The sequence below is a fragment of the Condylura cristata genome, unplaced genomic scaffold (genome assembly GCF_000260355.1).
Source record: "Condylura cristata isolate star-nosed mole 26May11 unplaced genomic scaffold, ConCri1.0 scaffold00023, whole genome shotgun sequence".
Lineage (NCBI taxonomy): Eukaryota > Metazoa > Chordata > Mammalia > Eulipotyphla > Talpidae > Condylura > Condylura cristata.
The window spans coordinates 12766800-12790147 of NW_004567124.1; the positions used below are offsets into that span (position 1 = coordinate 12766800).

A 23348-nucleotide genomic window follows, 5' to 3' on the forward strand; every position below is an offset into this window, starting at 1 on the left:
ACAGGTGTGATAGCATTAAGGAAGGCATTATTTAAGTGACAAAGGATAACCATAAGTTTATTACTGCTGACAGAATAAGCTCAAAGGAAAATCCCAATTCAAGATGGGTAAGTTAAGACAATGGGCCTCATGACTTCCTAGTTATTAAATTGCTGCCTGGTAATGAAAGCAGAGGAGAAAGGATATTTATGACAGATGTTAGAAATAGTTTCTGTCTCATTCCTAGTCATGGGATTAAAAATTTGTGGGGAGAAGGGAAGTGGAAAATTGACAAGACCTTCAAACTGTTTTGCCCATGTATGGTTACTATAATGATGGGTCATTCATAGTCAGCAAGTTTTTGGTGCTTTTTTTAGTAGGGAAGCAGCACTAGAAAAGAGGAGACAGTCTCTACTGTTCTAATGATTATATTCCATGCATGGCAGGAGCAAGACAAATAATTTCAATGGAGAAAGAAGAGAGATATTTGAAAGGCAGAATTCCCTGAAAAGGTTGGTGAGCCAGGTGTCTCGGCCCTTCCCAATCATCAGGATGTTTGCATCCTGGAAATGTCAGGTGCCTGCATCTCCTTGTCCTTGGCCACCCATAATCAAGTAGACCACACCTTTTGCATCCTTTGACCAGTGACCTCACTTCCAATACCTTTTTCCTCAATCACCATTCCAGATGAAGCATGATTTGAAGTCCATCCCTTCACTGCCCAGGAAGTGCCACAAATCCCCCAGCACAGTCGTCAGGGCTCTCTAGGGCCTTGCTTCAGGACCCTTACAGCTTCTGTCCAGCTGTCTCCAGCATTAATCTCCTATGTCAGCCAGGCAGGTCGCTAAGTCACTTGGAGTCCTCTGAGCTCATGATATCTTCCGACCTCTGCCAGTTAGAATGTTCCTTCCTTACAGTTTCCCAAATCAAACCCAATCTGCCTTAACTGAGTAAAATCTCACCTTTTCTGTGGGATTTTCTCTGACTTCAGAGCCCTCAGAGGCTTCTTTTGCTCTTTCTGCCATAATGTTGCAATGTTATTCCACTCTATTTCCATTTTCTTGTGGCACCCTGCCCAGAATATACTGTTCCTCTGAGCAGCTTGTGCTTCTTTGTATCCCATGCTCCAACAATGCTCGGTGAAATATATTAAAATATTTCACAAATTGGAAAAAAGAAAAACCCTATGTGATGCTTTTTCAAGAGAAAAGGTTAGTTTCAGAGGTAGGATGTGAAGTATGGGAGCTACAATTTCTAAGAAATGTCAATTGGGACTGATGGGAAGTTCCTGACTGAGTTGTGGCCCTTATGATGAGCTGATTACTGGATACAATGAAAAACCTACAGTGTTGAAGTGATTATTATTCTCTGAAATGGTGAGAAGGGGAAGAGCAGATAATAAACCCAGAGAGTTTATTCATTTGACTGTAGTCAAGTCGATTGCATCTATTACTTCCTTTAAAATGTACATCAGGGTGTTTCTAGCATAGTACAGAGTACATTATAGATACTCAGTAAATGTTTGTTCAGTCAATATGTAAAAAGTGAACATGCACATATTTAAGAATTCCTTAGTAAAGAGTTTTTAAATAGACACAACCTAGGGGCAAGGATCACCAGGGAATCAGCACTCATCACAAGGAATCTGTGATTCTGTGCGTGCATCAAACATTGCCCAAAGAAGGAAAAGAGAGTATGCCTTATATCTAGCTTTTGTGATTCAGTATTTTCCAATTTAGTGGATTCTGAAAGAATTGCTTCTATCCCATAGCTCTTGGTAAAAACTGAAATTAGAAGGAGTTCTTTGAAGACATTGTCTGGACTTTGGAATCAAAATGGTCTGAAACATCTACTATCTTTACTCATCTTTTTGGGCTTAGTGTGAAAAGGGAATCCTGAAAGAGTCACCATCTATATTTTTGTGTGCTTTCTGCCAGGTTCCATGCTAAGTGCTTTTTCTGTATTATTTTATCAGTATGCCATTATTAACTTATGATTGCCCTGGAGGGAAGTATGATTATCTCCATTTTATGGATGAGAAAACTGACTCTGAGAAAGGTCAAGCAACTTGCCCACAGTTACATAATAAAGACCAAAAAGACAGAACTAGGGTTTGATCCCAAGTCATCTTGGTCAGAGGCATGTGCTTCATAGCTACACATTGGATGGATGAGGAGGTCATCAGAAGTAATGAGTGTTACCAAGAGTGCATGGAAATATTCAGGGAGGACAGTGGGTTCTCCATAGAAAGTGGGATGAGGTATCAGTGTTCTTGTTTGCAAACTGAAGGTAAGGAGCTTTCTGGGAATGCTGAAGGGCTTGGAGACCTCAGGCAGTGCCATTTCTTACTCATTTATCCCATGTGATAGGCCTCATTGTAGAATATAGAGAATATACATCAGTCTGAAAAGAAAGGACTGAGACTTAAATTCATGGAGGGGGGATGGGCAGAGCTCCTTGGTCACTGGTCATTGTCCCAGTCCAAGTGGCATTTCTGGTGAGAAAAATGTGTTTACTCCAGTTCAAAAAAAATACCCAACACTGTGCTTTTATAACAAAGCTTCCTATGACTTAGAAGAACTCATTTTCAGCACAATTTTCCTTTCTTTTTCAGAGATCAAGAAAACACACTGCTGATTAAATCTGTCTTTTTAGTTTATACAAAACCTATTTTATTTTGATTTCTAGTCACTTGATTTCTAGATCTCTGGGAATAGGCAAATGAGTAAGAGTTTGCCAGGAGAATACTAGACCTGAAGGAATAAAGAAAGCCTTTCTTCTCTTGTTCTCTTTCACTCTTTTGTTCCATGTAGTCATCAGCAGAAGGCATACTCATCCCTCTGTGCTGATCAAACTTGCCTAATAGTGAAGCGAGTGGGCGGAGCTAATGGGGGTGGGGGTGGGAGTGAAGACTTTTCTACAATGATGACCCCACTCATGAGTCACATAGTTTTCTTGTAGTATTGGCCTGCATTTGGAGGAACTGAGTAGCATTTGTATCTATTCCCATCACCAAGAGCCAAGGAGTCAAACAATTGTCCCAGACCTGTCTGCCCTTTCAGTAACTTTTCCTGAACCAGAACCAAAGAAGTAGCTTAGGTGGCTGTTCTAAAATGCTCCAATACTACCAAAGCTGACCCAGCTAGTATTTTATTGTTCTTTTAAAAGCTTTTCTAGGAAACTAAGTTCCTCCTTTACTCCTGTGGGGCCAGTTTGGGCCACCTTGGCTGTGTAGCAGTGACAATGTGTCTCAACCTGTGGGCAGTGACAATGTGTCTCAAGGGCACAAGTTGTGAATCACGTGGGAATGTTTACTTGGTGCATTACTGCAGGTCTTCTTGGACATGGGCAAGGAACGTATTTTACATGAAAAATATCCCCCAGCAGTTTATTTATCTTTAAGTAATGCAAATGTTCACTCAATAGAAATTAGCATAAAAAACACATGTCTGTACCATCTAAGGATGGGTGAAACTATTCCCTGAAATCATACAGTGTTATAAACAAGTGTTACTACAATTTTAAAAAAGGTCTAACAAAATTAAGTAATAAAAAACACACATCTGTGGCAAGGTGTGTATTTTAATTAAACAAAGTGTTTTATGTGTACCTCTGTGTCTATCAGATAGGTACCCCAAATGTGTGTGTGAAATATTCTCTCTTTTAGTGCCTTAATAACCTAAGGGGAAAGAACACTCTGTTTGTTTCATCTAGAGAAATGTTGGAACAAAGAAATTAAGTAATCTTCCTGAGGATATGCAGCTAGGGGAATTAAAATTAAAATGTGTATCCAAAGTTCAAATTCCTTCACTTAACACTAACCTGTCCTCAACTTGAATCAAGTAAGTTGTGCTCTTAGCACTATTTCAATCAATCAACTAATGGGAAACAAAGGTCTCCAGATCTGCAAGTATCTCCAACTGGGACTTGCATGTCTTGTCACTCCTTATTCTCTTCATTCATTGTGTATGTAGAGAATGTTCTAAGTATGCCTCGCAGGGTGTAGCAAAAATGCAGATATCAGACCTCTGAGAGCTCGCAGGCCAGCAGAAGAGGTAAGAGGGCTGATTAGTACTGAGAATCACAAGGAAAGTATAGATGAAGTGTGATACTGTTGTTTTTGTAAGTTTGTTAACAGTGAGATGAACATTTCTCTTTCCATGTTACCCGAAATAAAAATGGCTTTCGTGCTATTGACTCAACCAATTTTTGCCACGTGGCAGGATGGGGAAAGAAAAGTACCACGATCTTGAACATGAGAAGTTGATTTCCAGTAGCCAGACAAATGCTATCAGACAGAAGACTTGGACACTCAGTCTTGTCACTTGCTATTTTCGAGTGAGAAGACTTTGTCCTTGTGGAACATGGTTGTGGGCAACTTCAAAGCAGTCAAACCTGTGGTCCATGACAGTATATGGGTGGGACTGGCCCACAGATGTTCTAAGCTTGGTTCACAAAGTAATATTTTTAATGATTAGAGGTTATTGCCAGTAGTTCAAAACTGAAAAATGACACATAAAATTCTGGATTTTTGATCCTTCTTGATCAAAACTTGATCTTTCTTGAGCAATGAAGATGATGTAATAAATATATTTTTAAAAAGAAAGAAAATAAAGAATAAAAGGTGAAATAAGTAAAAAGAAAATGAAAACCAAAAAAACCCCAAATCAGTCAAGCCAATTCCTAAGTTGTATAATAAGTATTTACTGAGTTTAAAAAAAAAAAAAAAGAAAGAAAAAGAAAAACCAGAGACTCAAACCCAATTCCAGCTCAGTCACAGTGGAGCCACACTGGGTGACAAAAACCCTGTCTTAGCACCCTGTCTCAGGTGTACACTGTCCACCTCCCCCACTAACTTCACTGTGTCACCTCACTCATAAGTTAGGCTGCCTGCCCGCTCTCAACCCTAATCTAAGTCCTTGGAAGAGAAACACACTTACTTTTACTGCCAGGGACTCCTGGTCCCACAGAAACCTTGGAAATAACACCCCTGGGCTAAGGTGGAGCATAGCTCTAGGGTTCCTGCAACTGCTTTCAAAGGAAGGGCTAGCCTGGAGCAAGACTCTAGGGTGTGCCTGCAACTGCTTTCAAAGGAAGGGCTAGCCTGGAGCAAGACTTTCTTGAGGGTAGAGGTGCTAGGCAGGCAAAAAGCTGTCCCCATTCCTGAGAAGGGAGTCATTTTAGGGTTCACCAGAGGCTCTCCATCTCTTGTAAGCAGTTTGCTTTTTGTAACTGTAGAGGAAGGTAAATAGTGCCAATGTGTCAGTCCAGCTTTCCCTCACTGGGCCCTCCAGCCTGTGGTGTAGGTGTGTGTTCTTGGCTGTCTGCAGCCTACTCCACTTGTCTCTGCCTACCCATTCATTTTGTGTGACTACACTCACTGAGCCGTGATATTAACTGGGGGCATTCCATTAGCTGAACACTTAACACATATTTGCCCATTAGTCCTAACAGTGACCTTAGGAGGCTGATCCTCTATTTTCATTTTATAAAGAAAGGAATGAGGTTAAGTGGTCAAGAAAATCTCTCCCATTCACAGATAGTAAGTGAGGGGGCCCAGGTTTGACTGCACATCATTCTGACTCCTGGATGGTAAAGGGGCAAACAGCCACAGCCATTACATCACAGGCCAGGCACTCCACGTACATTTCCTCCAATACACCATCTCTACTTTAAAAAAGTGAAGACTGGGTCCCTCCCTGGTAGAGCAGCAGGTTGGAACACTACACAGCAAAGCTTAGCCAAGCTGTGGTCACTTCAGTGCGAGTTCGATCCAGGGCCCGAGAGGTGACCCACATGGCACAGCAGACCTCTCCTGGCTCACCTGCTGCTCCCCTCAGCAGTGTAATCTGTGAAACTGCCTGTTCTGCTCCCCACTCTGTTTCTGGTGAATCTTCTTGCTACCCTTGCACCTCTGGCCTGTATCCCATTTCTATATGCATAAATAAATAAATCTTTTTTAAAAATGGAAGACTGGATACTCTAGTTTCTCTCTAGCTTGTATAAATCTTTTACCTTTTAGGAAAACAATAGGAGGCTAAAGATAAACCACATTAGCTAATAAATATGTGATAGAATTTTAATCTGGAGCCTGATCTTCTGATTTCCAGCCCCACGTTTCTTCTGCAACAATGGTTGCTAACTCTGTGGGTCAGCTTGTTCCCTTTATTAGGACAGAATGCATATTTAGGCATGTTTTCCAGTCAGTTAGATTTCCAGTTGCAAAATAAAACTTTCTCAGTCGTAACAAAGGTAGGCATAAAGAACCAAAACTGACACATGAACATTCTAGTTAAAAATAAGATATTTGGTGGCATGTATCCTGAGAGAATATCAGAATGAGATCAATCATCCCTCAAGAACCAGCTGTACTTGAACAGAGATATTAAGGCAGGCTCACAGGAGAGGAATCTGAGATTTGAGAACCAGGTAAATGGGCAAATGGCCAATCTCAGTGCTCTTGGAGTAGAAAACATACCAAGAACCGAATCAGTCCTAAGAAACAAAAGGTGATTAAATTCCATTACTCTATGAGTCTGCAAAGAACAATGCTCTTCTTTTCTGCCCTACACTGGGCATTCACTAGAATTCCACAGAATTCTCGTTTGGACAAGCACTTGATCATGATCCCAGGGGCCAGAATAAAAAGCAAATTAAACATTTATTTGTTAAGATGTCTGTGTTCATACAAGTATAATCATGGTCTTAATATTCTGGGTGTGGAGGGAGGACAGGGCTGCTCAGGACAGTTACCCTTTTATTCAGAGAAGCCCTACAATGACAAGTAGTTCCTGGGTCTCTCTCACTATGGAAGATTGTTGAATAGGGTGGAATTCTGGGGGCTGATATGCTTCTCAGATTTATTCCAGTCCCTGAAGTTCCAAAAGCTGCACACATCAGTAATTCTGTAAGATGCTCCTTGATAAAAAGGGTCTTGGTCAAGTAAGTCTGGAGACAACTTTGTTTCCTATTTTCCTGTAAAAGATGTATAAGGAACACTAAAATCCTGATAATTTCTACAGTGGAACAAACTGCTTAAGTTGGCTTAACTCTGTTCCCTACGTAAATTAGGGAAGGACAGCACATTGTTTTTCACTTCTTATTTGCACTTCATGGAACTAGTGTTCTTCAGAATATGTTTGAGCAACTCCCTAAAACATGTAGAAGGGACAAACTCTGCTGAGTGAACTCTTTTATGGGGAGCAGAGGGCTGAAGAAAAATGTACATAAATGTAAAATCTTTCACTGACAAAGAGCATACAAAAAAAGGTGAGAAATTTTATCTTTCTAACCTTAAATTTCATATTTGATTCTCCACAGGTAACCAATATACATACTTTCTGGTATATTCTTTCAAGAGCACATGTATGTGTGTATGGGTGTATGTATATGTATATGTGTTAACACAAATGGTTAACCACAAATGGTTAACATCATTCTCTACCTTTTCCAAATTAATATCTCAGAGAGTCTTTCTATATCAAAATCTGAAGACTGGCCTCACTTTGTTTAATGACTAACATATTAGTCCATGGCATGAATGCACCCCAAATTCTTTAGTCACTCATCAGCTGATACAGGCATAGGTTTTAGGGGTGGTTTTCTCCCTAAAGCAGTCTAAATTTCCCAAGAGAAACTAGAGCATGTGGACTGATGCTAGACTAAGAGTGAATGAGCCACCAAGGACTTTTTTGATCTTGGACCCTAAGCTGTGTCTTAGTATTATTAATCAGTCTACTAAGAGGGATGTGGAGGACACATTTTATTGGCATATTTTCTTGTAAAGAATTTGCTTTGCAGTGCAGATTCAGTGAACTCAACAATCCTAATTCAGGCAAGACATGAGACACCCATGAGATGTGTGATTAGCCTTCACTGCTGGGTTGTTTTAACATTTTGCTCAATCCTTTTGGTGGATATGCCATTTTTATTAGGCTTCTTCCTCACGCAGTCCCACACTTTATTCATCACAAGATTGATAAGTAAAGAAGAGCAAACTTCTACTCTCATGTTTTGCTTTTTTATCAGTAGTGAGAACAGGCTGCAATGGACTTTGTGACCAAAGAAAATTGACCAAACCCACTACTAGAAGTAGAAAACAAAAGTACTTCCCCTTTGAAAGTCAATGAAAAAAAGTAGAAAACAAAAGTACTTCTCCTCTGAAGGTCAGTGAAAAAGGTAGAAAATAAAAGTACTTCTCCTTTGAAGGTCAATGAAAATATCAAGCTTTCTGGATATTTTCAGGATCAAAAACTGTGATATTGGCAGACTCAAGCTTGGCTCTTGGAGCCTTCAACCCTAGATCAGAAATCTAGACATGCTTTTCTCCCAGGGCTTCTGGAACTGAGAACATTTCCAGAAGAGACTGGTCCTTTATGATCCTTACTGATAGAGGGAAGCTTAGAAAAAAATCCCCCTCCAATTGATGCTAAAGGTCTAAGGACTTGAAAAGAGCCAGCTTCCTTTGGAAAAAGCATGGGATATCTAATCACTCTTGGTCGCACATCTTGTGTGGGAAAGGGAGCAGAAAAATTCTTTCAGAAGAGTGCTTCTCAACAGGCATTCACATTTTTGGTTATCTTTACCCTGCTTTCTACCTCATGATAATCAATTCTGGCTGGTGTTATAGCTTGGTAACCTATCTTGAAGAACACATCCTCAGTTCAAGTCACATGGAACTTCCACAGGGAAAAACAACCCTTCCTGAAGAATTTACAGTATGAATTTATGAAGAAAAATATCCAACATGAATTAGAGCCAGTAGATAAAAAAAAAGCAGGATGATTAACTCTCCTAACATACCATATTAGGCTTTGGTGAGTTGAAGAGATGAAAGAAACACGCAAGGAAAGCAACACAAATAAAAGGAACCAAATAGAATTTCTAGGAAAGAAAACAATTATGAAAGTAAAGGCTTCAAGAATGTATAAACAGAAGATATTTAAAAAAGGGATCAGTGAATTGAAAGACAGACTTGAGATATTACACAAAAATCCTCAAGGAGAAATTAGGTGAATTGTGAAAGAATGGTTAAGAAGTACAAAGAAAGATGGTGGGAAGGTCAAGCCTATATACAAGTATAACAGGTCTTCTAAGAGAAGAAAATAGAGAAACTAGGGAACAGGCATGGTATTAAAGCTGAGAACTTTCAGAATCGGTAAAAACTGCAAATCTATAAATTGAAGATGAACAAAGTACCCTGAGCTTTACCAAAAAAAAAAAATTCAACCCTAGTTATCTTATGTGAATTCCAGAAAAAAAAAAAAAAAGACAAGACAAAAGAAACTCTTCAGAGAACTTCCAGACAAAGTCAGCTTATTAAAAACAAAAATTAGAACAACAGACTCTCATCAATAGCAACAGGAGATATTGGAATATCTGCAAAATGCCAAGCCAGATCAAATGCCAACCCAAAATGTATATGCTAATTTTCCCTCACACATTTTTCCTTAAATTTTAGAAAACTAAAGTTTCCTGAAACTCTTCTAAAAAACATTTTTAAAAGGTTCTTCAAATTTTCTTTCCTAAATAAAGTTGCTTTATTCCCCCCACATAGAAGACTGTATTTAAAAAAAGGAAAAAAAAGCAGTGTGTGTGCAAGGTAACAATTAGCAAATAAGCTGGCAAATGATAGTAAATTTAAATAAATATCCACAATTAAAAACATCAGTCATAATAAGGATAGAAATTAAGCATTAGACAATAATGACAACTAAGATAGCATAGTTCATTGGGGTTTTTAAGTTTTCATGTTGTTAAAAAAGATGCAGAAAGAGATGCTGATTCACTTTAAACTTTTGACAACTTTGATAAGTTGAAAGCCTGTCAGCTTAATGGGGAGTTACAAAAAGGGCAAACCAGAAACTACTGAAGGGAAATTAAAGAGAGCACGTCTAAAATTAAAAAGAGAACATCCTACCATACAGAGGTTTTAAAATGGTGAGAAATAATTTCAAATGATTGCTTTCATTTATTCATTTTGAAAGTATTAACAATTTTGGGAAAAATGCATTTGAAAGCATAAATGAGGCACAGTGTCCTAGAAAAAAACAGAAATAACCTTTTAAAAAATTATTGTCTCACATCTGTCTCTCTATTTCCACATGTTAAATAAACTTCAGAAATAAATAATTCTCATTTCATACAAAGTTCTCCAGTAAATAGAAAATGAGGGAAAGAATTTCAATTCATTTTATGAAGTTAATGTAACATTAGTAATAAAACTGGACAAGGGACCACTTAATAAAAAAAGTTGTATTCTAAATCCTTAAGCAAACATTACAAACTAAATGTCATATGATAAAGTGGGGGATAATCTCAGGAATATAAGACTGGTTTAATGCTAAAAACATTTATCAATGCAATTTTCTTTATCAACAGATAAAAGTGAAACCCACTTGCTTAACTCAATGATGCAGAAAGTTGTTTTTTTTTTTTTTTTGATTCAACAATCATACCTTGTGAAAGTTTTAGTGAGTGAGGAATAGACAGGAATTTCCTTACTCAAATCAAGATTGTCTAACAAAAGCCTATAGGAACATCACATTTAATATGAAAAACACATTCATTAAAGTTGGAAATAAAACAAGAATGCTACCATTATAGCTTCCAATAGCATTGTATGAGAGGTTTTAACATTAACAATAAAACAGCAAGAAGCCATTACATTTAAGGATTAGAAAGAAAGAAAATAAAAACTCATTGTCAGAAAAAAAAATGACTAGTGTCAACACAGTTCAATAAAACATTTTGCAATGACAGAAAAGCTCTCTAATTGTGGTGTCCAACATATTAGTCCATATTCATAGTTTGCTACTGAACGCTGAACATGGGCAATATATAGCTAATGGCTATCAGATTTGAGTACTGAGTGATACAGAATATTCAAGACAATTTAAAACTTATTTGGGCCCTCCCTGGTGGCACAACAGGTCAAAGTGCAACACTGCAAGAGAGCTGCAGCTGCTTCAGTAAGAGTTCGATTCCCAGCCAGAGAGATGGCATGGCAGACCTCTCTTGACCCGCCCACTGCTCCCCTCAGATGTGTATTTCAGTTAATCCACCTGTTCTGCTCCCCACTCTGTCTCTGGTGAATCCTCTCACCACCTCTGGACCTCTGGTTTGTACCCCAGTTCTGTATGTATGTATAAATAAATAAATCTTTTAAAAAAATAAACCTTATTTGAATTAATAAAAGAATTAACAAGTTCTAGATGCAAGATCAACATACAAAGATCAATATTGTTCCTAAGCCCTAGTAATTTATATAATATATATATGCAAGTATGTATATATCTCCAAGCAAATTATAAAACCCTGGAAAGAAATATAAAAAGTAGACACTATGGGTGAAGATCCACTTTATGTTTATGGATGAGAAGATTCAATGTATTCAGGATGTCAGTTCTATCCAGAATAATATGTAAACTCAATCCAATTCCTGTGAAAATCACTACAGAGTATTTATGGAACTTGATAAACTGGTTCTTAAAATCACATGGAAGTATAAAAGGTTACAAATTACAAGGACAAAATTGAAGTGATTTTAGGAATAAAAATGCACACAATAAAAGTTATTTAGAAGGTGACTGTAATGAAAGTATACAGCATTGGTATAGAAAGGTCAAAGAACTGAAATAGTCTAGATATACAACCATAAACATATGTGAACTGGTATATGGTAGAGCTGTCATCACAACAAAAGATAGGATGAGCTGATCAAACACAGTACTGAAACAATTGGTATTTCTTCCAGATATAGATATCTTTTCTACATGATACACCAAAATAAATCTGAATCATTTAAAGACTAAATATGAACATTAGAATATTAAACCATAATATTTGGATTTTAAATGATAAATATCCTAAAACCACTATGAAAAATTTATTTAAAAATATGCAGAGGACCTCCATGGTGGTGCAAGGAGTTAATAAGACGAAGCACTATGAACCTACCCTAAACCATTGAAGGATATCACAAGTTCAAACCTCCACCAGGGAGGTGACCCACTTGGCACAGCAGATCTCTCCTGTCTCACCTGTTGCTCCCCTTAGCAGTGTATTTCAATCCATCTGCCTGTTCTGCTCCCCACTCTGTCTCTGGTGAATACTCTCACCTCTGCACACTAGCTCTTGTATGCATTAATAAATAAATCTTTTGTTAAAATATGCAGAGGCTATGAATATGCAATTTACAGAATAGGCAATTTACAGAAGAGAAAAACTAAAGATTTGATAAGTAGGAAAAGGTTATCAAGTACACTAGAACTCATTAAAATTACTCATAAAGCCCTCCCTGGTGGTGCTCCAGGTTGGAGCACAGCACTGAGAAAGAAGCTGGCTGTGGCCATTTCAGTGTGAGTTCGATCCTGGCCCCGGAGGTGATCCACATGGCGCAGCAGACCAGTCCTGACCCACCCGCTGCTCCCTCAGCAGTGTACTTAGTCCCTCTGACTGTTCTGCTCCCCACTCTGTCTCTGGTGAAGCCTCTTACGGTCCCTGCACCTCTGTCTTGTACCTCAGTTCTGTTTGCATAAATAAATAAAATCTGTAAAATAATTAGTAGTGAAATTCTATTTCTTGTATATCAAATTGGGCAAAAAAGTGGATGATCTCAAGGACCAGCAAGGGTTTAGAAAATGGGAACTCAGATGCTGCTGTTGCTAACATCGGGGTCCAACATCGGAGTCCATTTTAGAGAGCAATGTTATAACACAGGTGCAGGTGAGGATGCATGTATCCTAATGTGCCCAAGTCACCTCTAAATATATTCTCAAAAGAATCTCTGGAACATATGGTCAAGGAGCCAAGTACAGGGATGGTAATTGCAGTGGGGCTGGTGATTGTGACAAACTGTAAACAACAGTTCTTGAGGGAAATCGATACACAAACCTACCAAACTACACAACAGAGTGGATTACATGTCTCTTAGGATAGATACATCACACAAAGTGTCTTTGGGGAAAATTGAAAATTATAGAAGGTATCAAAGCCACCAATCTGTGTGTGTACATTTTAAAACCATGCAAAATAGTAATATATTTTTACAGAGGTTAGTAGTAAACATTCAAAGTGCACATGAGAACAGTAACTTCATGAAGAAGACAAGCCAGAGATTTGATTCTAATCCCAGTTCTACCTCACATTTTGCTTGTAGAAAATTGCTTTCACCTAATCAGGCTTCATCTGTAAAACAGGAATAATTCTCTTAGTCCATGAGATTTTGCAAGAATAAAGTGTCTGAATATAGGGGATGCTCAGCAATGGTTAACTTGTCTTTTGTCTTCATCTCTATATTTAAAGGGTGTGAACCACATGTCTTTAACCTTCTGTTCCTTCACACCTCCCAGAGAGTATAGGGCAAAAACCTTGCAGAATATTCCACGGGGTCAGATTTAGAACCTTGAACTGTCTTAAAGTGACAGAACTCCCAGGAACAGAAGTACAAATCCATAAAAAACTGGGAACTGGGGGCCCTCCCTGGTGACACAGCGGTTAAAGCACTGGACTGTGCAGCTATCACAGCCACTGGAGCATGAGTTCAATCCCCAGCCAGGGAGGTGACCCACATGGTGCAGCAGACCTCTGCTGACCCACCCACTGCTCCCCTCAGCATCGCATTTCAGTCCATCTGCCTGTTCTGCTCCCCACTCTGTCTCTGGTGAATCCTCTCACCACCCCCATCTCTGGTCTGTACCCCAGTTCTGTAGGGATAAGTAAATAGATTAAAAAAAAAAACTGGGAACTAGACATGACTCATAAGTAAATAATAAGAAACAAGTGGGATCGATGGACATTCTCTTTGGCATCCTGCTGAGATGGAAAAGAGCATTTGACAATTCTGTGAGCATGTGGGTCCCTGTCCCCACATCTGATCGATGCGGGGGTCGAGCAACAGCACCTACTTCATTCCAAAGTCAGCAAACAAGTGCCCCGGGATGGGGAATTCTCTCCACGGGAGACTAGCCATCCAGGGCCAGCATCAGCCAGGGCTTTGCTGACTGCAGAGGCTTCTGACCCATCCTCTGTGGGCAAACTGACAGCTCCAGTTCTGTGGCACCCTCAGTCCTGGACACCCCAGGTGTGATAGATACATCACACCTGGGGTGTATGGGTGTGGCTTTGCAATGCAATAAGCCAGACCAAGCAGAGAGGGAAGAAAGGGCTGCTGAACTAAAAAGCAAGAAAGAAAGGCATTATGGGGTCTCTTGCGGCCCACTTCCTACAATGGGGAGCCACACCATGGTCTCAAGGAGATTCTAGAAAATAGAAGTACCAGGGGAAACTGTGCAATGCAGAGACAGTGTCCATCAGCAGCATGGAGACATGGCTGAGCCACCTCAGAACCTCATGCAAGAGGCCTGAATGTGACTAAAGTGTCTCAGGCCTCTTCTGCCCTTTCATTTTCTCCTCAGGACACAGATCACAGGAACTCCTTTAGCAGGAGTTTCCACATTTTTTTTTCTTTTCACTTTTGGTGATGCCTAAAGATATATCTCTAATGTGGAAACAGGTGAGAAAAGTATTTAGGGTCTTCCTCAAAACACAAATAGATGCTACATAAATCCAGCCTGGAGAGGATGTTAATGCACAGCACAAGGAAATCTACTGCTTGCTGGGCTGTTTACCTGCCCATTTTCAATAGGAGAAACTCTGTGCCAAAGAATCCTGTAACAGCTGAAGAGAGAAAAGGGTATACAGAACTGCGAGGAGCAGCTCCTGTGAGGTCAGCGGAGCTCCTGGGACGTGCGGATGTTCGGGGGTCATAAGGTAGATCGTGGTAAATGCCTGTAAAATGCCCAGGAAGAGATGGAGCAGCTGTTCTTAAATGCCATCAAAGACTCTCAAGCAGAAGAGGGGAAGAAGCAAGAAAGGAGAAAGGACACTAGCATTTAATGAGCATTTCCTATGTTGGGAGCTTTACATGCAATGGGCATATAGTGTGCACTAGGAATCACCAGGCCTGAGCTCCAAAGTAGGGGTGGAAGTCCACCTGCACCAGGCAATGTTTTCTGCCTCAGAGAAAGTGAAAACACTGGCTCCAGGGTCTAACCAGTGGTATGGCCTTATCAACACAGCCACCAGTTAGACTTACATGCCCGGAGCTAACCATAGCTCCAGTTGCTGGCAATGTTAAAGGACAGGGGGTGTCATTTACTCTCTAGCAAAGACATTGCCTAGAATTAGAAAGAATTCCAGTTTGATGTTTTTCTTGGTTTAGCCAGTTACTTCATTCTTGGAACTCTTTTCCATTGTTTGTTTTTTTTTTTTTTTTTAAGATTTTTATTTATTTATGCATACAAAACTGGGGTACAAGCCAGAGGGGCAGGGGCGGTGAGAGGATCCACCAGAGACAGTAGGGAGAACAGACAGATGGAAGTACACTGCTGACAGGAGCAGCGGGCAGGGCAAGGGAGGGCTGCTGCGCCATATGGGTCATCTCCGGTGACAGGAATCGAACTCGCACTGAAGCAGCTGTGGCTAGCTTGCAGTACTGCATCCTTACCAGTTGAACCACCAGGGAGGGCCCAGTTCTCCACTGTTTATGGGGGATAATAAAGCCTTTCTAATTCAATAGTTGTAATTACACAGCTGCAAAGATGAACTAAATGTAGGCACAGAAGCTAAAATATGGCAGGTGTTTAATATACACTCCTCACTTTGCAGCTGAAGGCTTCTCTACCATAGAGAAATGCATCACAAAGCTCCCTGGCACTCTGTCTAAAAGGCAAATTAGAGCAAGTTATTTTGTTTGTGATGTAATTATTATTGTTTTTGGTTGTAGTTTACAAAGAATTTTTCATGGATTTTCTTTTCCCTTACTCTTAAGCCTTATCAATCACCACTCATAGCATTCTTACCATGGTGTGAATGAATGTGAGGAGCAGTTTGGTGGAGGGAGGAGGGGACAGGTGAGGAGGGAGGTAAGGAGGAGGCACCAGAATTATACAGGGTCTGGGGAGAAAATCAACTTCATAAATTTGAAGGACAGGTAAGTCTTGCAAATCCTCTCCATTTTTTTAAAATATATTTAAAAATTATTTTTATTCTTATAATTATTTCTCTTCCTAAAATTTTTTCTTACATCATTGTATCCTCATAGGTTTCCTGCCACCTTGCCAGTCCAGAACCATCACCATATTTCCTGGTTTCATCCCTCCTCTGTTTTGAACCCCTCCCTTTGCTATATGCCTAAGTTCTATGGGCAACCTGCTAGTTTTGACTTTTTCTTGTATATTTATGCAATGGAATATTATTTAGCTATCAAAAAAGATACCCATGCTGTCTGAGGTAATATGGATGAAGCCGGGAGGGATTATTATGCTGGTTTAAATTAGTCAGAAGGAAAGAGGTAAATACCCTATGATCTCACTTATATGCGGAATGTAGAGAAACTTCATGAAAGATCAAGAAAAAAACACTCTGCTGTCTTTTTAATGACCCCTTTTCCCCATGCCTTATCAACTTGGAAAGTTTTTTCTTTAACTAAAAAAAGCAAGAAAAGGTGTACATTTTCTAAAAAGGCAGAAGCAACTGCTTTTTAACAACAACTTTTGAACAAAACTGTATAAATTTATGTTTAAGAATTACTCTTTGTGCAAAAGGTGATTTGCCCATTCCCACAAACCTTAACAGAATTGAAAACAATGATCACAATGTTAGATTTAATTAGGGTTTGCCATATAAAATAATATTCAGTGAAGTAGAAGTCTCAGGAAATGATTGACTTTTATCAGCAGAGACAAAGCTTAATTTTTCAACATGCAATATTAAGGTAATATTTCTTTAACACTCACCTTGAATATTTGGGAAAGTGAGTGCTAGTTGCACGTGTGGAATAGTGAATGGCTGAAAGCAACCTTTACTTACTCAGAGAGGATGGGATTATGAAACAGGTTCTTGTTAAGAAATAAAGAGGTTTTAACTTTTTTGGTTGCAAAATGGATGTTTAGTTCACTTCCTGCTCTGTACTTTCTACATGGCATTCAGAATTACACTGAATATGTTTACTTCTTCGTAACAAGGGGTTCAAAAGCAGTCTATGTTGACAACCACTTTCTTTTTAGATCAAACTGCTAATTCATGACCCAAGGCTTCCTTTTCCACTGGGTGCTTTTCTAGTAAAAAGTAACTGGAATCAGAAGAACGGTTGGCTTTTATTTTCTCTCTTTTTCTTTGAACTCCTCCCCACCTAAGTCAAATGTTTGAAGACACTCAAGAAGGAGTGCAGGAAATTGTCTATGATACCTTGAAAATACTTGAGTTAATCAAGTGTAAGAAGGATCTTAGAGACCAGAAAACCTACAACTCGCCTTTGATTTTACACCAGTGCAATGTTTTGAGTTTACATTCATTTTTCAGTTTTGTCTTATTCTTAAAAGATATCATTTATTCACGCACCACCGAGAATGATTTATACACAAAATTTGCAGGCAATCCTCTACTACCTTAAGAAAAGTGGAATTATTTATACCTGCAGTAGGAACTTTTTGAGTAGGTTTTCTTTGTTTGTTTTTTAAAGCAAGTTAAAATCAGAAGTTGCTACACATGAGAATAATCAAACATTTAACTTTCTGTTAATAAATAGTCTGGGTTCAGCTGAAAATTCTGCATCCAGAGAAGGTAGGAAAATGTAGCAGGATGAAAACCTGTCACTTAAGTAAATTTCCCAGTCTTTTATTAATAGATATGCAAATATATGGACAAAATCCTAAAGAGGTTCTTAGAATCAGCCCTTTCTTCATATCTAAAAGTTCTCATAATTGTCTAATTAAAGATCTTTGGAGATTAGTCTGAGTTAAATAGAGGGGAAAATGATACAAAGCCAAGGCTAACTTATTGCACAGCACACTACTTCTACTGAGTGTGATGCTTATTATATTAAGTCAAGTGATCTGACAATACCATTGTTGTCAGCATCTATAATAATGATCTGATTCTTGCCAACTGCATTTACCATCAAGATGAAGGCACCTCAATTTTGCAGTAAGCAAACAAGGTGTACATTGACTAGCCAGTGGAATGATTCCTAAGGGTTGACTTTAATCACAGAAGCAGCCCAGAATCTGAGCAAAACTCTGAAATGAAAGTACTATCTCCTCTCTTCAGAGCACCATCAATTTTTGTGGATAATTGAAGTAAGTAGCTAGAAATCTAATACTGTGGCCACTGGATAGACACACAGCTTGGAAGTAGCTTGCTGTTTCCTGGAAGAGATGAATCTAATGACAAGCTTAAAGAAAACAAACCAAAACAGAACTCTCCGCTAGCAGCAAAGTGGACAGAGAGGCATCCCTGGGTCACAGTTTAGGAAATACTCACAATCATTATGAATGTGCCCAGGAACTCAGAGAGCGTTTCTTTAGCTAAGCTGCTCTTCAAGACCAGTCTCTGCTTGAAGCTTTTCCTCTTGGGTCCTTTCTCAGGCTTCATCTTGGGGTTTCTCCAAAGGCCACACTTTCACCAATACTTGTTTCTTCTGGTCCCGACTTCACCGGCACGTGAAAATGGGAGTTTTGACAACGGCTCAGAGATTCCTGGAGATGTCTGGTGAGATTCTCTGACTGTACAAACAGTGTCCCAATTACAGGCTGTGACTTAATCCTCCTCTGGTAAAATTGTCATTCCTTGTTCTCTGCTGTTTATTTGAATTAGTGAGTTAGAACCTGAAATCCCCAAAACGATCCTTTTTGTGCCTGATAGATTAATCATTACCTTTATTCTCAAGGTATTTTTTTTCTCTGTTGAGTTGTTTTTTTTTTTTTTTTCAAGAGATGAGAAAAGAGATGTTGTGCCGTTTGTGTTGCCAAACCACAGTGATGGGCTCTCGTCCAGAAGAGATTTACATGTTACACAACTACAGGCTTCTGGGTTTTCCTCCCCCCCACCACCACCCGTTCGGAAGTGGTTGGGTATAATTTGGATTGTCAAATCAAATCAGGTATATATGTGTGTGTGTGTGTGTGTGTGTGTGTGTACACGTGTTTGTGTATATATGTGTGTGTGTGTATACACATGTGTGTGTATGTATATATGCAGTTTAAACATTCTTTTCTGAAGTTTTTATACAAATTGGAAAACATGAAGAAAAATAGATGTGTTGTAAGATAAGCCACTTTGTTTTCCTCTAATACTATTTCAGAGATATAATGACACCTCCCTGGTAAGAACTTGTGTGTCCACTCTGGACAAAAAGAAATTAACACACCCAGAGACCATTGCAAGCTTCCATTGTAGGTCCATCGGGCAGGAAGGGGTTGCCTCCATGGGTGCTGAAGTAGATTCCACTTACTGAGGCTGGCCTGGGATGCACAAATTAGAAAGATGGAGAAGGCAACTTACTACATTTCTTCTTCAGGCAGAAGGACACAGTGCAAAAACCAAGTTACTCCCTTTCATTACCAGTAAATATTTAGGCAAAATACAAAGAAGAACAAAAAAAGAAAAAAAAAAAAACAATAGCCACTTATAAATCTATGTTGCTTAGAGATTACTGAGTCAGAAAGATCAGTCTGAACATTTGTCCCCTCATAAGAAAGGGAGTAAGTACACCTAACCAAACTGCCTAGGTTATACCTTTTAAGTTTGAGGAATTAACATCTTTGCAGATAACAAGCCATGTGTAGAACTAGCTTCTTGTTATATCAAATAGTTGAGCCTTATTTTTCAAAACTACCTTGTCTGATGAAATATTGTGGAATCCAGCAACACCTTGTGAATAGCAAGTTACTTCCATGGAATTCGTTACCATGCTATGTGCTTCATCCCAATCCTTCCACAGGGATGCCCTTTCCTGTTTTAAACCCTTCCCTCCCTTGCAGAGGGCTGACAGTCATTTGCAGTCATTTGTTGATGAGGCGCATGGGAAGGGAGAGAGGCCTGGAGAAAACAGCTGCTGAGAATTCCAGGGCAGAAGAAGACAACTACTCTGTAGATGAAATACAGCATTTTGGTGTAAAGAAGTTGTAACTTGCATGCAGACACACACAGCTTTGCAGAGCGAGGACAGGATGCATCATGTTGGCTTTAACTCCTGGTTATCATGGATCCCATTGTCTAGGCAAATTATCTTTGATGATAATATTCCCATGTTCCAGTGGATGGACCAGAGAAACAGGACTTTACTGCTGTGACTCCATCTAATCCACACAAGGGTGCTCTTTGGCCTCTTCATTCACTCATCTAACAAATATTTATGGTATACTCATTATGTGCCAAGCACTGCACTTAGTAAAATCACAAAGGCGTCTCACCCTTCACAGAACTTAGAGTCTAGTGTAAGAGACAGATTTGAAGGAAATAAATTATACATACAAATATAAAATCACAATTGAGATGTATGTACTTATTCCTGAGTGAATCTAAGAGGGGTTTTTCACCTTGTCAGAGTTGAGAAGTACAGGGATTAAGTACATAAATGGGAAAGGAAGAGTATCTACAAAGGTCTTGGGCTGAGTGGGGACACCATGATGCTTATCCAAGAATGAAAGAAATCCACTGTGGCTGGCTCCTGACAAGAGTGAAAGAGCATGGGGCAAAATGATCCTGGAGCCGTGGACAGGTGGCCGCCATACTGTAGAGCCTTGTAAGTCATGCTTAGGGCTAAAAATAATAATAAGATATGAGATGGTTTAAGAGGGAACATGGCACCATCACATCTGCATTTTGAAAAGATCACTCTGGCTGAGAGGTAGCACATTGGAGTGACCTAAAAGTGGGCATAGGCAGACCCACATGGGGGGGGAGGGGAGGGCATATCTGAGTATTCCAGCACTGGGTGGTGGCTTGACAATAGAATGAAATGGATGAATTCAAGAGTTCCTTCTATCTTAAAATGCAAAAGGCTTGCTAAATTAACATAAAAGATAAGGAAAAGGGACTTACCAAGATTGATTACTGAGTTTCTTGGCTTCTTGGGGAAAGAGGTGCTAAGACCCTTCCTCTGAGAAGAAACTCAGGAAGATCAGAACTGTCCTGGAAACACATGAATTCTAAGTGTGCCTGGAGAGCTCTCTTGCTTCTGAGAAAAGATGTCATAGGAAGTGATATGAATCTGGATTCAGAGGGAAGGTCTGTGTGTTCCTTGGAGTGACAATTGAAACCATGAATAAAGATAAGGTTACCTAGGGAGAGAATTTGAAGAGAGCAGAGCCTGAGCTTGTGATACTGAAACATTCATGCTCAGATAATGAAATGTTTATTATCTTTCATTCCACCTTCAGTAACACTTTTCACCTCGATCACCACAAACCACTCATCATCAAACATAGCTCATACTCCCTAGCCAGTCGCCAAGCAAAATATTCAAAAGCATTCAGCCAAGGCAAACAATGAACATCTCTTCTCCAAATAGGAAGAAAGTTCTACAAAGCACGCTCTTGTGTAAATTCCTTTTGGAAATATGGGACATGGGACAGCTTCATTGCTTCCATTCATTTATCCAGGAAAAAAAAAATTGAGTATTTACCACATAAAAGAGCACAAGCATTAAGCAGTGGGGATTCAAAATTGAAGACAGATCTCCACTGCTAAGGAAGCAGGTAGTCTAAGTGAAGAAGACCTCCAAATGAATACATCTTGTTGGTAAAATGGAAATATATGCACAGTACTCTCCTAAACCAAAATTCCAGCTATCACCACATGGAAAACTGAGAGATGACTATCCATTGCCAATGTATTGGCTCATCTTGCACAACTTCTAAAGTTGGGTTCCTTAGATGAAGTGCTATCCTGAGTCTCCAGGGCTAGCCTACCTGGCTCTTTAAGTTCCTCCTGTCCCTATCCCTCCATGCCTTAACATTCTTTATGTCTGTTGTTTCCTCAAAGAGCCATTTTGGCCTCCACTCATGGGATTCAGCAAATCCAGTGTTCTTAAGAGTAACCATCTTTGGCTTCTTTTGTCTTCACTCTAGCTCAGAAGCCCCTTTTACGGCTACTTTTGGGACTGGGTCACCATCTCCTGTTTTCAAGTGTTTTGCACCAAGACACATCTCACTGACTAAAACTTCTAGTTCTCACCCTTCACCCACTATCTGACTTTCACAATTGTACCTCACATCCTCCTCATAAATTCCAGTCCTTCAACTCCTCCCTCTCCACCCATTTCTTACCTTATGATTACCCAAGTTAATCATACATTTAACAACATCTCAGATTTCATCAACCCATTGACTTTCTTCTACCCCACAGTTCCAAAGCCCAATGCTGAATATAGTTAGTCATCTGTCCCTCTCAAATACACTCTTCCCAGCCTGTTGAATAGTGCTGAAGAAAGTCATATAAGCAACTTGTGTTCATAAATTTGTGTTCCAGTCTAGCAGTGAGCCCATATTCTAAGATAACCATTTATTTCAAAGGCTCCAGATTTTAGCATGCTTTAGGATTACCCTATTCAGAGACTGTGATTTGGTAGATCTGAGACCTACCAGGAATTTCATAAGAACTGATAATTTATCACTTGCCTATTTCATTCTATTTTTTTCCTTAAAGGTTTATTTATTTAATCATACAAGAACTGGGATATAGACCAGAGGTGTAGGGAGGGGGTAAGAGGACTCACCAGAGACAGAGTGAGGAGCAAAATAATTGCCTATTTCATTCTATGGGAACCATTTTCCTTGGTTTATCAAACCCCAAATTTCAAATCTACAACTCAGCTGATTGTTTGTCCTCCCAACCCACTGGGCAAACAAGTGAATTCATTGACTAGCGTATCTTTTGTGCCCTTCCTACTCAAAATGTTGCCCTAATTTATGGATGCTGCCCTCTTTTCCTTTTTCTGAAGTTAGTCCTGATACTGGCATTCTGTTCTAGCATCTAGAACCTTGATTGATTAAGCATCCTCTTAACCTCTCAATCTCTTTCTCTCATTGACTTTTTTTTCCAGGACCTAAAACAAGCTCAGGGATTTCCTGTCCTAAGAAACATCCCCTCAAAAATTTTTCACCTCAAATTATATTTTCAGTCAGGCTGCCATATTACAAAATTTCATAGACTGGGCAGCGTCAACAACAAATACTTATTTCTCACAATTCTGGAAGCTGGAAGTCTGAGGTTAAAAGTTACACTTTGGTTGTTTTATGTCAGGGCCCACTTCCTGAATTACTGTATTCTCACATAACTGAGAGTTCTTTATCCCCTTTTAAGGACAGCACTCCCACCTAGCAGATTCCACCCCCATGACTGTATCTAAACCCAATTTCCTCCCACAGGCCCCATCTTCAAATACTATGACATTGGGGTTTAGGACCTAAATATGAATTTTGGGAGAAAACAAGCATTCAGTTCATAAAAACCACTTCCTCTATCTCCTTCACTTTCTTTTCTATTTGGGGAAGAAATAACAACTTCCCTTGGAGCACAAAATT

At 39.4% G+C, this 23348-nt stretch overlaps 1 protein-coding gene across 1 annotated transcript in view; it reads right to left on the reverse strand.

Annotated features, from left to right (window-relative positions):
- Positions 1-18786, reverse strand: part of AQP9 (aquaporin 9) — a 39386-nt gene extending 20600 nt beyond the window's left edge. The window contains exon 1 of the mRNA XM_004687745.1: positions 18304-18786. Within this exon, the coding sequence (XP_004687802.1) occupies positions 18304-18414 (111 nt within the window). The 5' untranslated portion in view covers positions 18415-18786. The remainder of the gene's footprint in view (positions 1-18303) is intronic.
- Positions 18787-23348: the final 4562 nt, after the last annotated feature.